This window comes from Pan paniscus, chromosome 14 (assembly GCF_029289425.2).
Source record: "Pan paniscus chromosome 14, NHGRI_mPanPan1-v2.0_pri, whole genome shotgun sequence".
NCBI lineage: Eukaryota > Metazoa > Chordata > Mammalia > Primates > Hominidae > Pan > Pan paniscus.
The window spans coordinates 78,518,276-78,533,367 of NC_073263.2; the positions used below are offsets into that span (position 1 = coordinate 78,518,276).

Sequence of the window (15,092 nt, forward strand, 5' to 3'; positions counted from 1 at the left end):
CGTGGTGGCAGGCGCCCGTAGTCCCAGCTACTCGGGAGGCTGAGGCAGGAGAATGGCGTGAACCCGGGAGGTGGAGCTTGCAGTGAGCCGAGATCGTGTCACTGTACTCCAGCCTGAGCAACAGAGCGAGACTCCGTCTTGAAAAAAAAAAATTGTGAAATTGATTTGTTCAGTGGCTTTATGTTATTCCTTAACTTAAATAACCACTGTATTTAACTAAACAGAGATGCAAATGCCATGAGAAGGTCAAGCAGATCAGAAGATATTTTGGAAATAGATGAACGCAAGGACCACAGACAGCTGAGCAGCTGTGTGTTTATCCCCCTCACGTTTCGTTCCTTCAGGGGCCAGGGACAGCCATGTGTTCTTTGGCACACAGGGTGCTGTTCAGGACTTCCAGAGGATTCCAGGGCTCCACCTTCCTGTATCACCAGCAGCACGGTCTCATATGGATGGATGGTGCAAGTACCTCCAGGGCTCCATGTCACCACCCCACCTCCCCCACTGCTCCCCAGTCTCACATTCCTGCATAAGACACCCCTGGGTCAGATCTAGCCCTGAAGAGATGAATGATCAATCACTACATGCCCCCAGCTGTGGGATTTGTGGGGGTGAGAAGAGAGGTTTAAAAGAGGTAGTTTTGCTTAGAGTCAGGGATCCAATCAATATTTGAAACTCTTAAGTTTAAACCCTTTCTTCCTCTCTCTTTCTGCCCCTAAAAATATTTTAACTGCAATTTCTAGCAGCGTGAAAATCAACATTATTGTTATTCTTCCACCCTAATCTGAAACCTTTGTGCCACCATCCTTTCTCTCTCCCAGCCATCTTCTCTCCTGCTTTCGCCCACCCCATACACCCCTCCACCTTTCTATCAAAGCCCTCAGAGACATAAAAAGTAGCCCATCCTTTTGAAAATGGCAAGTGTTCCTTGACTTGATAAACCTGACTTGAGGCTCTGTAAATGGGACTAGTCAGTGTCCAGGTTGAAGGACGTTCAGCTAGGCACGGGTTCCATCTCTGTAGCTCTGTCCTGGCACTGAGCTCAGTATCAGAGAACCCCAGATACCCCAGGTCCCCTAATCCAATAGCCCCTCACCCTACAGCTAAGATTTAAAAATGAAGTATCTGATGTTGAGAGAGACAAATTAAGTTGTGCAATGATGTAGTAACCAGAACAAGAAAGGGAAGCAATCCAACATTCACTAGGTGGTGAGCAGATAGTGAAACCTGACTTAAGAGTGGATGTTTTTAACTCTACCTAATAGATGCTGTCTTGTGAAAATGTGTAGAAAACAAAATAACAGTCTACATATTGAAGAATTTGAATTTTAAAATAATTGCAGAGTACTCCACTGCTTATGAAATTCAAGTAATCTTACACGTTTTTCTTATCTAGCTTATGGGTAGAAGCAGAATGAGCTTCTCCAGTGGGATGAACACAGACACTTCATATTCAACAAGTTCACACTGAGCCCATCATCATTGCTTGGAAGGCTGCTCCTCTTCCTGTGTTCTCTCTCTTGGCCAATGGCACTGCCATTTCCCCATCCAGAACCTGGGATACTGCAGCAGTCTTTTCACTGCCCCTGTCTACCCCTCTCCAATCCATTCTCTACACAACTGCCTACAGGAATCTTTCCAAAACATTAGTTCTGACCATAACTCTACTTTTCTTAAGACAGCACTTTGGCTCCCCATTGACATCACAGTCTTTAGAGTGATGTAATGTTCATCATTCGGTCATAAGCTGCAAATCCATTCTCCTTCTCATCTCTGTCTCCTGCATGCAACTCCACAGCTGAAGGGAGCCAAACTCCCTCCACTCTCTCACACCTCCCAGCCTTGGCCCTTGCTTCCACTTCTACCTTTACCCTCCATTCTCATCACCCTACACTATTATCTGATGACTACTCTTAAGTTTTCATAACCAGATCAAGTATCGATGTCTCCACCAACAGGGAAGAGCAGGCAGTGGTTCTCAAGTCACATATGTAATTTAAAATTTTCTAGTATTTTAAATTTTAGAAAATGTTTAGAAGAAACTGATCAATTAATAACATGTTTTATTTACACCATATCCCATATATTATTATGTTGATATCAATATATTGAATTTTTTTTATTAAGATGAGAGGAGTCTCACTCTGTTGCCCAGGCGGGAGTGCGGTGGCATGATCTCAGCTCACTGCAACCTCCGCCTCCCAGGTTCAAGCAATTCTCCCACCTCAGCTTCCTGAGTAGCTGGGATTACAGGTACCCACCACCACACCCGGCTAATTTTTGTATTTTTAGTAGAGATGGGGTTTTGCCACGTTGGCCAGGCTGTTCTTGAACTGCTGACCTCAAGTGATCCATCCACCTTGGTCTCCCAAAGTGCTGGGATTACGGGCATGAGCCACCACACCTGGTCAATGAATTGAATATTGATTCAGCATGCAATCAATATTTTTAAATTATTGAGATGCTTTATATCCTTTTTTTCCTACTAAGCTTTCAAAAATCAGTCTTTATTTTACTCTTATGACACATCTCAATTTGCTGCATTTCAAGTGCTCAGTAGCCACATTAGGGAGTAGCTGCCATATTGGACGTAAGAGCACCAGAGCACTTGAGAGCCTCCTAGAGATCCTAATGAAAACAGAATCCTGTGCTATGCTTCCAGAGGTTCCATTTCTGGGGAGAGTCTAATTTTGGTGGTCTGGAGTGGGGACCAGAAATGTTCCTTTTCAGCAAGAACCCCAGGCAGTTCTGAGGTACATGTTCGTCTGACCATTTGGGACTTGATAGCTAGATGCACTGATTGTCGAGTTACACCTATAGGGGTTTATGTTCAGATTCCATCACTTAAAAGCTGTGAAAATTAGTAACTTCAGTTCTCTAGGTCTCAGTCTCCTCACCTGCAAAAACAACTACCTAGAGACTTGTGGGTATTAAAAGGGTAATATATTTGAGACATTCAGCACAGTGCCTGGCAGGTGTCTCATAATAGCAGCTGTGCACTGCACCCGCAGAAATCTCTATCACACAGACGAGGTGTCCCTTGCATCCTCCTCCCACAACTCTCTGTGCTTCCCTCCACCACCACCCATCACGCAATGCTGTGTCCTGTGCTTGCTATGCTGCCCCCTCAACTCAACTGAGGAGATAAACTGGCTGCTGTGTGCTCCCACATCACTCTGCCTCACACATAGTAGGTGCTTAGTACACATCTTTTTTTTTTTAGAAATTAAACTAAATCTGAGCAACTGGGTTTCTTGTAGTGGAGCAAAACTCTTTATGCAAAAGTGCCTCAAGGTGTCTTATAGAACAGAAGTGTGTAAGTAAAGTGGGGTGTAGCCCTGTCCTAACACTCTTCCCTTTAAAGTCTATCACAGAAAGCTTTGCCACAGCAATCCATGGCTTGAAAGTGGGACACCTGACAGATCGTGTTATTCAGAGGAGCAAGAGGATGATTCTAGACACTCTGGGTGCTGGGTTCCTGGGAACCACTATGGAAGTGTTTCACATAGCCAGCCAATATAGCAAGGTAAGAAGCTCAAGGTCTACATTAGAGATAAAACCCAGTGCATACATATGTGTTACATTTACTCTATACTTCATTTTATAGACAGCACTTGATGTACATAGCACTGTTCTATATCATTTTTATAATTTCCTATGTTCCATTATCTGAGTTTTAATAGTCATCCATATTCTTTACTAAGTCACTGTCTTAAAACCATACACAGTGAGGCACAGTGGCTCACATCTGTAATCCCAGCACTACCAGAGGCCAAGGCGGGCAGACGGTTTGAGCCTAGGAATTTGAGACCAGCCTTGGCAACATGGCAAAGACCCATTTCTACAAAAACAAAAAACATAAAAATTAGCCAGGTGTGATAGCACACGCCTATAGTCCCAGCTACTCGGGAGGCTGAGAGGTGGGAGGATCACTTGAGCCTGAGAGGTTGGGGTTGTAGTAAGTCAAGATCATGCCACTGCACTCCAGCCAAGGCAACAGAGCAAGACCTTGTCTTAAAAACAAACAAACAAATAAACAGAAAAAAAATATGCTAATAATATCTCACAGTTTATTATTATTCTTCTCTGGAGAAAAGCCTGGTCAAGTACTCTGAGCAGAGTGGGGATGTACGTGAGAGCTCCTGCTCTCCCTAGGGTGTATTAGAGATAAACAGTCCATCTTCCCTGGTATTTACCCCAAGGAGTAAATAAGAGTAACTTCAGATGTGCTTCCTTGGAGCACTTCCGGATCATGATCTGGGATGAAGCAACGACATCTCCTCCCCCTTTCACAGGGGAGAGTTGTGTATTCTACAAGGATGAGAGGTATTCAATGACTAGGGCTTCTATCTGTGGCAAAGGTTCAAGTAAGAACTATGAATAATGCCTCCAAAGATGAAGAATAACTCTTGAAATGGTGACTTGGTATACTGTATTCACACTATCACTGGTTGATTTGCTTTTGTTCCAGATCTACAGTTCCAACATATCCAGCACTGTTTGGGGTCGGCCAGACATCAGGCTCCCGCCCACATATGCTGCTTTTGTGAACGGTGTGGCTGTAAGGAGGTTTTCACGTCTTTTCAACTATTAGATAATCATAATAATTTTAGAGTCAGGAGATATCTCAGAAATTGCCCAAATTCTATATTTTACAGATGAAAGAACTGAAAGTCAGACAGATAAAGTGGCTTACCCTCTCTCCTATGTAGTAATTCAGTTTTCATGTTTTTACAGTAAATTGATGCTTTTCAAACAGATTGTGTAGCAGAGGAAAGAAGATGGAAGGATTTAGATAAAAACACCCTAAGGTATCCCAATTCAAAACCTTGAATATAAATAGCAAAAAAAATATAAAACCCATATCCAGACCTAATATCTTCTGTTTTTCCTGTTGTGGGGCCAGTTTCTCTCGAGTAATGTGTTCTTTATTCATTCACTCATTCATCCATTCAACAGGTAGTTATTGAGAAAGGAACAATGGCCTTATAGTGTCTGTATTTTCTGAACCAAAAATCTGTACTTCTCATCTGACAGATGATTTTTATGCTTTTTCTGTGTGTCACGGGAAATATTCTACAAGATGTAACTTGGAAACAGACATGTTGGGATTTCCGAGATATTTTTATGATTTATGGGTACAATAGCTCAGGAGATTGAAAGTTAAAGCCAACGGTGCATTCCAAAGCAATGTCCTGAAAGCAGTGGGAAATGCATCAGTGACAGCAAATAGATATAAAAATCTATTTTTAAATGAACTTCTGGATATTACTGTTTTAATATAAAGAAAAAGAAAATGGCTAGGAGAAAGAGGAATAAGATCTTAAAGCAGAAAATAATGATTTTTAAAATATATAGCTGAAAAGTTAATCTGAGTTTGAGAGTTCTTGTGCTATTCTTACAACTTCTCTAAAAGTTTGAAATTATTTCATAATAAAAAGGTACAAAAACATATGGCCTCATATGGAATAAATGACATTAAACTTGCAGTGCAACTTATTTAAAGGGTGGAGGAGGAATTGCCAGCCACCTGATTCTGCAGCTTTGTTTTTAAAGGGGAATATAGATCTTTCCAGGGGCCACAGCAGAGGGAGCTCAGGCCACCAGGGCAAGACCCAAGCTCCTTAGGGCTCACAAGCTGCTCTCCAAGGTACTCCCTTCCTCTGGCAGAGGAACAGCATTTCCCAGTGCCCGGCCATGTGATTAATAATCACAGCCAGGCCAGGTGTGGTGGCTCACGCCTGTAATCCTAGCACTTTGGGAGGCTGAGGCGGGTGGATAACGAGGTCAGGAGTTCGAGACCACCCTGGCCAACATAGTGAAACTCCGTCTCTACTAAAAATACAAAAATTAGCCAGGTGCGGTGGTGGGCACCTGTTATCCCAGCTGCTCCAGAGGCTGAGGCAGGATAATTGCTTGAACCCAGGAAGCAGAGGTTGCAGTGAGCCAGGATCATGCCACTGCACTCCAGCCTAGGTGACAGAGCAAGACTCTGTCTCAAAAAAAAAAAAAAAAAAAAAAAAAACGAAAAAAAATCACAGACATTTCTCAGATTTTCTTTTCTGAGAATCAGATCAAAAGAATCTCACATAAAACAAGGTTATTACTAAACTAAGTCCTTAGTGGTCCAAAAGCCATTGCATTAAGGGAAAATTTAAGGCTTTTTGTTGCTGTTTGTGTCTGTTTATACAGATTCACTCCATGGATTTTGATGACACGAGGCACCCTGCCACCCACCCTTCTGGGGCTGTCCTTCCTGTCCTCACAGCTTTAGCAGAAGCCCTGCCAAGGAGTCCAAAGTTTTCTGGCCTTGACCTGCTGCTGGCTTTCAATGTTGGTATTGAAGTGCAAGGCCGATTACTGCATTTCGCCAAGGAGGCCAATGACATACCAAAGAGGTATGGAGAGAATTTGCCCCATGAAAAGGTAGTCACATCCCCTTCATCTATCAATCATTATCTCCGTAGAGCTTTCTGATTTAGAGGCCGGTTCAGAGGAAGATGTTAACATTAGCACAGGTAGATAAGTCAATACACCAGTCACATATGAAACCCTCTATCCACATTTAAAGAAGTGACTTCAAGAGTGCAACCTGGACCGTGAGATAAATTGGGCCTCTCGTTGCAAGGTGATTCATGTCATTCTGGCATTCATGGGTGTACTGAGTATTCCTTATTTCATTCTCAAAGCAGAATCTATTCTGAGACTAGCTAGCGTCCCTCAGACTAATGAGGACATTCAGAATATCCTTACTCTGACTGTTCATCCTGCAGATAAAAAATGGTCAAATGTCAGCCACATCATATGGCTCAGTCTCAGATTTATGTTGCCACTTGCTCCAGCCTGCCAGGAGAGAAGTAAATTGAAATACTAGGTAGTGAAGTTTCAGTTTCTTCAAGGCCCACAATTCTCACAGTGACTTAGATGAGATCTCAGCAATCAATAGCTGTTGCCTTGCTGGCAATAATTGTAATGGTACCATTTATAAAGAACTCACTATGTGCCACGCACTATTGTAAACATGTTAATTTATTCAAAGCTCCTAAAACTCTAAGAGGTAGACGTTATTATTATCACCATTTTATTTTATTTTTTGAGATGGAGTCTCGCTCTGTTGCCAGGCTGGAGTGCAGTGGTGTAATCTTGGCTCACTGCAACCTCCGCCTCCTGGGTTCAAGTGATTCTCCTGCCTCAGCCTCCCAAGTAGCTGGGACTACAGGCATGCACCACCATGCCCAGCTAATTTTTGTATTTTTAGTAGAGACGGGGTTTCATCATGTTGGCCAGGATGGTCTCGAGCTCTTGACCTTGTGATCTGCCTGCCTCAGCCTCCCAAAGTGCTGGGATTACAGGCGTGAGCCATCGTGCCTGGCCTTATTATTATTATTTTTTTTATTATATTTTTTTGAGACAGTCTCACTCTGTCACCTAGGCTGGAGTGCAGCAGCATGATCTCAGCTCACTGCAGCGTCTGCCTCCCAGGTTCAAGGGATTCTCCTGCCTCAGTCTCCCAAGTAGCTGGGACTGCAGGCACCCACCACCACATCCGGCAAATTTTTGTATTTTTAGTAGAGTCAGTGTTTTGCCATGTTGGCCAACCTAGTCTCAAACTCCTGACCTCAGATGACCCTCCCACCTTGGCCTCCCAAAGTCCTGGGATTACAGGCATGAACCACCACACCTGGCCTATCAGTATTTTGTGTAAGAAAAAATCTACAGAGAAGTTGAATAATTTTCCCCAGATCATGTAGCTAATAAAGTAATGGAGCTGAGATCTGAACCCAGACAGTGTGACTCCATTATCAATGTTCTTGATGACTACGCTATCCTGCCTCCTGGTGGTTACGGTTTGTACATCTCCAACTCTGCTTCTTTGCTTTTCAGATTCCATCCCCCTTCCGTGGTAGGAACGTTGGGTAGTGCTGCTGCTGCATCCAAGTTTTTAGGACTTAGCTCGACAAAGTGCCGAGAAGCTCTGGCCATTGCTGTTTCCCATGCTGGGGCACCCATGGCCAATGCTGCCACCCAGACCAAGCCCCTCCACATTGGCAATGCTGCCAAGCATGGGATAGAAGTTGCATTTTTGGCAATGTTGGGTCTCCAAGGAAACAAGCAGGTCTTGGACTTGGAGGCAGGATTTGGGGCCTTTTATGCCAACTATTCCCCAAAAGTCCTTCCAAGCCTAGCTTCCTACAGTTGGCTGCTGGACCAGCAGGACGTGGCCTTTAAGCGTTTTCCTGCACATTTATCTACCCACTGGGTGGCAGATGCAGCTGCATCTGTGAGAAAGCACCTTGTAGCAGAGAGAGCCCTGCTTCCAATTGACTACATTAAGAGAATTGTGCTCAGGATACCAAATGTCCAGTATGTAAACAGGCCCTTTCCAGTTTCGGAGCATGAGGCCCGTCATTCATTCCAGTATGTGGCCTGTGCCATGCTGCTTGATGGTGGCATCACTGTCCCCTCATTCCATGAATGCCAGATCAACAGGCCACAGGTGAGAGAGCTACTCAGTAAGGTGGAGCTGGAGTACCCTCCAGACAACTTGCCAAGCTTCAACACACTGTACTGTGAAATAAGTGTCACCCTCAAGGATGGAGCCACCTTCACAGATCACTCTGATACCTTCTATGGGCACTGGAGAAAACCACTGAGCCAGGAGGACCTAGAGGAAAAGTTCAGAGCCAATGCCTCCAAGATGCTGTCCTGGGACACAGTGGAAAGCCTTATAAAGATAGTCGAAAATCTAGAAGACCTAGAAGACTGTTCTGTGTTAACTACACTTCTCAAAGGACCCTCTCCACCAGAGGTAGCTTCAAACTCTCCAGCATGTAATAATCTATCACAAATCTCTCCTGAGGCTTACCAACATCTAAATGACTTTGCATTTGGGGAGATTCAATGATTTGGTTTGTAAAGCAAGGGTCTGCTGCTTGGTTTTCCCAGGAAAAATGAACCAAGATGGAGAGAGTCCAGAAACAGAACTACATATATCTGGAAGGAGCCTTCTCCTGTAAATTTTGCAGGACAGTTCCACTTACCTAAATCAAGATGAAACACACACAAAAAAATGAGTTTGTAAGCATTCACAAGGGTGAAATTCAACTCACCTGAGATTTACTTATAAAATTAATCTCTTCATAGGAATTATGTGTGGACTTCATGAGCCTCAAGGTTTTAGAGGGATGTGAACCTGAATGTATATTTTCTGACAGTGGAGAGGGCTCTGGTGCATTGTGTCACCAACAGATCTCCTAGACCATGGCTTATTACCAAGCCCTCCACAGTGCAAGGGGTGCTACTGGGGAATGGGTGGGTTTAAATCCTGCCTCTGCCATTCACTAGATGTAGCCTTGAGCATGTTACCATTAGCCCTCTGCCTCAGTTTCCCTATTTGTCAAGCAGAAGTAAAAAGCAGTCTGGAAAAATCGCATTTTGGCTCTAGAACCCATGGTCTTAAGCACTACAATATATCACCTTTCAGTATAAAAATATTTGAATCAGAGTTGCAATAAAGAATGAAAAGGAAAAAAGAGAAGTAAATACGTGAGTAATTATATAAATACTAAACTGTATTAAAATAATAGAAGTGTCATGGGGGTTAAAAATGCAACACTAACAATCATAGTTAATGTGTTACAAATCCCTGGTATTGTTCAATAAAAGGGCAATAATAAGTATTATTATTGATTATTATTGATTATTATTATTGATTATTATTATGATTAATAAGTATGCTGTATTAGTCCATTCTCATGCTGCTATAATGAACTGCCCAAGACTGGGTAATTTATAAAGGAAAGAGGTTTAATTGACTCACAGTTCCACATGACAGAGGAGGCCTCAAGAAACTTAGAATCATGCCAGAAGGAGAAGCAAACACGTCCTTATTCATATGATGGCAGGAAGGAGAAGTGCTGAGCAGAAGGCAGGAAAGCTCCCTATAAACCGTCAGATTTCAGGAGAACTTACTATCATAAGAATAGAAGCATGAAAGTAACTGGCACCATGGTTCAATTACCTCCCACCAGGTCCCTCCCACAACACATGGGGATTATGGAAACTATAATTCAAGATGACATTTGGGTGGGGACACGGTCATACCATATCATTCTGCCTCTGGCCCCTCCCAAACATCATGTCTTCACATTTCAAAGCACAATCATGCCTTCCCTACAGTCCCTGAAAGTCTTAACTCATTCCAGCATCAAGGCAAAAGTCTAACTCCAAAGTCTCATCTGAGACAAGGCAAGTCCCTTCTGCCTATGGACCTGTAAAATCAAAAGCAAGTTAGTTACTTCCTAGATACAATGGGGGTAAAAGCACTGGGTAAATACATCCATTCCAAATGGGAGAAATTGGCCAAAACAAAGGGGCTACAACCCCCGTGCAAATCCAAAACCCAGCGGGGCAGTCAAATCTTAAAGCTCCAAAATGACATCCTTTGACTCCATGTCTCACATCCAGGTCATTCTGATACAAGAGGTGGGACTCCCATGGCCTTGTGCAGCTCTGTCCCTGTGGTTTTGCAGGGTACAGCCCCCTCCTCCCAGCTTCCTTCACAGGCTGGCATTGAGTGTCCACAGCTTTTCCAGGCACATATTGCAAGCTGTCGGTGGATCTACCATTCTGGAGTCTGGAGGACAGTGGCCCTCTTCTCACAGCTCCACTAGGAAGTGCCCCAGTGGGGACTTTCTGTGGGGGCTGCAGTCCCACATTTCCCTTCTGCACTGCCCAAGCAGAGGTTCTACATGAGGGCTCCACCCCTGCTGCAAACTTCTGCCTGGACATCCAGGCATTTCCATACATCCTCTGAAATCTAGAAGGAGGTTCTCAAACCTCAGTTCTTGACTTCTGTGCACCCACAGGCTCAAAACCACATGGAAGCTGCCAAGACTTGGGGCTTACACCCCTTGAAGCCATGGCCTGAGCTGTACCTTGGCCCATTTTAGCCTCATCTGGGATGCAGGGAACCAAGTAAGTCCTGAGACTGTAGAAAGCAGCAAAGCCCTGGGCCCAGCCAATGAAACTATTTTTCTCTCCTAGGCCTCTGGGCCTGTGTTGGGAGGCACTGCTGTGAAGAGTTCTCACATGTCCTGCAGACATTTTCCCCATTGTCTTGGTGATCAACATTTGGCTCCGTGTTACTTATGTGAATTTCTACTGATGGCTTGAATTTCTTCTCAGAAAATGGGTTTTTCTCTTCCATCACATCATCAAGATGCAAATTTTCTGAACTTTCATGCTCTGCTTCTCTTTTAAACACAAGTTTCAATTCCAAACCGTATCTTTGTGAATACATAAAATAGGATGCTTTTAACAGCACCTAAGTCACCTCTTGAATGCTTTCCTGCTTAGAAATTTCTCCCACCAGATACCCTAAATCTTCCCTCAAGTTCAAAGTTCCACAGATCTCTATGGCAGGGGCAAAACGCCACCAGTCTCTTTGCTAAAACATAGCAACAGTCACCTTTATTCTAGTTCCCAACAAGTTCCTCATCTCCATCTGAGACCTGGATTCCATTGTCCATATCACTATCAGCATTTTGGTCAATGCCATTCAACATGTCTCTGGGAAGTTCCAAACTTTCCCATATCTTTCTGTCTTCTGAGCCCTTCAGACTTTTCCAACCTCTGCCTGTTACCCAGTTCCAAAGTCTCTTCCACATGTTGGGGTATCTTTATAGCAGTACCCCACTCCTAGTACCAATTTACTGTATTAGTCCATTCTCACACTGCTATAAAGAACTGCCCGAGACTGGGTAATTTATAAAGGAAGGGGTTTAACTGACTCACAGTTCCGCTTGACTGGGGAGGTCTCAAGAACTTACAATCATGGCAGAAGGAGAAGCAAACATGTCCTTCTTCACATGATAGCAGGAAGAAGAAAAGCCAAGCAGAAGGGAGAAAAGCCCCTTATAAAATCATCATATCTCAGGAGAACGCACTCACTAACATAAGAACAGCAGCATGAAAGTAAATTGCATCATAATTCAATTATCTCCCACAGGGTCCCTCCCCCAACACATGGGGATTATGGGAACTGCAGTTCAAGATGAGATGTGGGTGGGGAACACAGCCAAACCGTATTATATGTCCACTGAAATTTCTAGGATAACCATTTGAGAACAGCAGTAGAATGTACCACTTCCAGGTTAATAGAAGGAGAAAAATTGAATTAGAAAAATATAATCTGGCCAGGCATGGTGGTTCATGCCTGTAATCCCAGCACTCTGGGAGGCCAAGGTAGGAGTACTGCTTGAGCCCAGGAGTTTGATGAGACAGTCTGGACAACACAGTGATATTTCATCTCTACAAAAAAATCAAAAAAATTAGCCAAACATGGTGACACACACTTGTAGTCCCTGCTACTCAGGAGGTTGAAGTTGGAGGATTGCTTGAGCCCCAGAGGCATAGGCTACAGTGAGCCATGATCATGCTGCTGTACTCCAGCGTGGGCAACAGAGCAAGACCCTCAGAAAAAAATCCAAAGGAAGGCAAAAAATGAGGGGGAAAGAAATATAAAAAAGGACATATAAAAAGCACAAAATAAAATGGTAGGAAAAATTCAAATATATCTATAATTACAAAAAGAGTAAATGGACTAAATGTTCCAGTTTAAAAAGACCAAGATTTCCTGAACATATTTTTTAAATGTTTAACAACTTTATTGATGTTTAATTTACATATTAATTCATCCATTTTAAGTGTACGGTTCAGTAAGTTTTAGTAAATTTATAGAGTTGTGCATGCATCACCACAATTCAGTTTTGGAATACTTCCTTTTACTCCAAGAAATTTTCTCATATTATCTGGGATCAATCCCCATTCCCACCTCCAGCCCATAGTAACCAGTGATGTATCTCTATAATTCTGTTGTTTCTAGACATTTTGGACAAATCAAATAATATAATAAGCAGTCATATGTGTTTGCCTTCTTTCACTGGCATAATGGTTTTGAGATTCTTCCACATATGTGTCAGCACTTTTTTGCTTTTCATTGCTGGACAGCTTTCCATTGTAGGGATATGCCAATGTTTGTTTACCCATTCACTAATTAATAGACAGTTGGGTTGCCTCCAGTTTGGGCTATTATGAATAGTGTTTCTATGAGCATTTACATACAGGTCTTTGTGTGAACATATGTTTCCACTTCTTTTTGATAGATACCTAGGAGTGACTCTGGGTCATTGGGTAAATATATATATTTTTAACTTTATAAAAAACGATTTTCCAAAGTAGCTCTATCATGTTACATTTTCTCCAGCAATATATGAGGGTTCCAGTTTCTCCTCATACTTACCAAACCTTAGAATTGTCAGTCATTTTTATTTCAGCCATTCTAGTGAGTGTGTAATGTTATCTCATTGTGGTTTTAATTTGCATTTCCCTAATGACTCATTCTCCTCCATTTTTCCAGTTCTTTTTATTGTGTGGTCTTCTTATGGTATGGACGTATACCTGGAATATATAAGAGCTCTTTATATATTCTGGGTATAAATCCTTTATCAGATACATGTTTTGTAAGAAGTTTCTCCCACTCTGTGGTTTGTCTTTTCATTTTTTTTAAAAAAAAGTATCATTCTGGCTTTGGATGTCATCAGAAGACTTTCTAAAATCCAATTATATACTTTATGCAAGACAAATAAAAAATGCAGAAGGGTTGACGGTAAAAAAGATGGGGGATATACGGATGGAATATTAACAAAAGAAAACTGGACAAATAAATGTTAGTATTGGACCAAGCATTACTATAAATAGTGTCACTATGTAACGATAAAAAATTCAAATCACCAGCTAACTGAAATAATCCTAACCCTACATGCACCTAAATCATATTGAACTGCAAGAAGAAATAAATCCATCTACCACCATACTGAGAGATTTTCAACATTTCTCTCCTATTAATTGATATTCAAGGAAACCAAAAATAAATGGGCTACATAATATTTAAACACAATCAACATGTTTATACAATAGGAATTCTGTACCCAACAACTAGAGATTTCACAATCTTTTAGAAATCTCATAGAACATTTACAAAAGTGGACTAACACTGAGCCATAATGCAAGTCTCAACAACTTTTCAAAGTACTGGATCATACAGTTATTTTCTCTAATCACAATGCAATTAAGTTAAAGATCAATATTTTAAAAAAGATAATTAGAAAAGCTGCCAGCCGCAGTGGCACGCATGTTCATGCAGTCCTGGCTACTCAGGAGGCTGAGGCAGGAGGATCACTTGAGCCCAGGAGATTGTGGCTACAATGAGATATGATGGCACCATTGCACTCTATCCTGGGCAACAAAGTAAGACCCTGTCTGACCATCAGAGAAATGCAAATCAAAACCACAATGAGATACCATCTCACACCAGTTAGAATGGCAATCATTAAAAAGTCAGGAAACAACAGGTGCTGGAGAGGATGTGGAGAAATAGGAACACTTTTACACTGTTGGTGGGACTGTAAACTAGTTCAACCATTGTGGAAGTCAGTGTGGCGATTCCTCGGGGATCTAGAACTGGAAATACCATTTGACCCAGCCATCCCATTACTGGGTATATACCCAAAGAACTATAAATCATGCTGCTATAAAGACACATGCACACGTATGTTTATTGCGGCATTATTCACAATAGCAAAGACTTGGAACCAACCCAAATGTCCAACAATGATAGACTGGATTAAGAAAATGTGGCACATATACACCGTGGAATACTATGCAGCCATAAAAAATGATGAGTTCATGTCCTTTGTAGGGACATGGATGAAATTGGAAATCATCATTCTCAGTAAACTATCGCAAGAACAAAAAACCAAACACTGCATATTCTCACTCATAGGTGGGAATTGAACAATGAGATCACATGGACACAGGAAGGAGAATATCACACTCTGGGGACTGTTGTGGGGTAGGGGGAGCGGGGAGGGATAGCATCGGGAGATATACCTAATGCTAGATGACGAGTTAGTGGGTGCAGCGCACCAGCATGCACATGTATACATATGTAACTAACCTGCACAATGTGCACATGTACCCTAAAACTTAAAGTATAATTTAAAAAAAGAAAAATAAATAAATAAAAAAAT

General features: G+C 42.3%; 1 protein-coding gene across 1 annotated transcript; it reads left to right on the forward strand.

The window, feature by feature from the left end:
• The first annotated feature begins 237 nt into the window (after positions 1 to 237).
• ACOD1 (aconitate decarboxylase 1) lies at positions 238 to 9,660 on the forward strand. The gene is made up of 5 exons (XM_034936349.3): positions 238 to 465; positions 3,365 to 3,526; positions 4,472 to 4,561; positions 6,193 to 6,398; positions 7,885 to 9,660. Exons 1-5 carry the CDS (start codon positions 238 to 240, stop codon positions 8,903 to 8,905), a joined length of 1,707 nt encoding a protein of 568 aa, XP_034792240.2. The 3' UTR covers positions 8,906 to 9,660.
• The last annotated feature ends 5,432 nt before the right edge of the window (positions 9,661 to 15,092 follow it).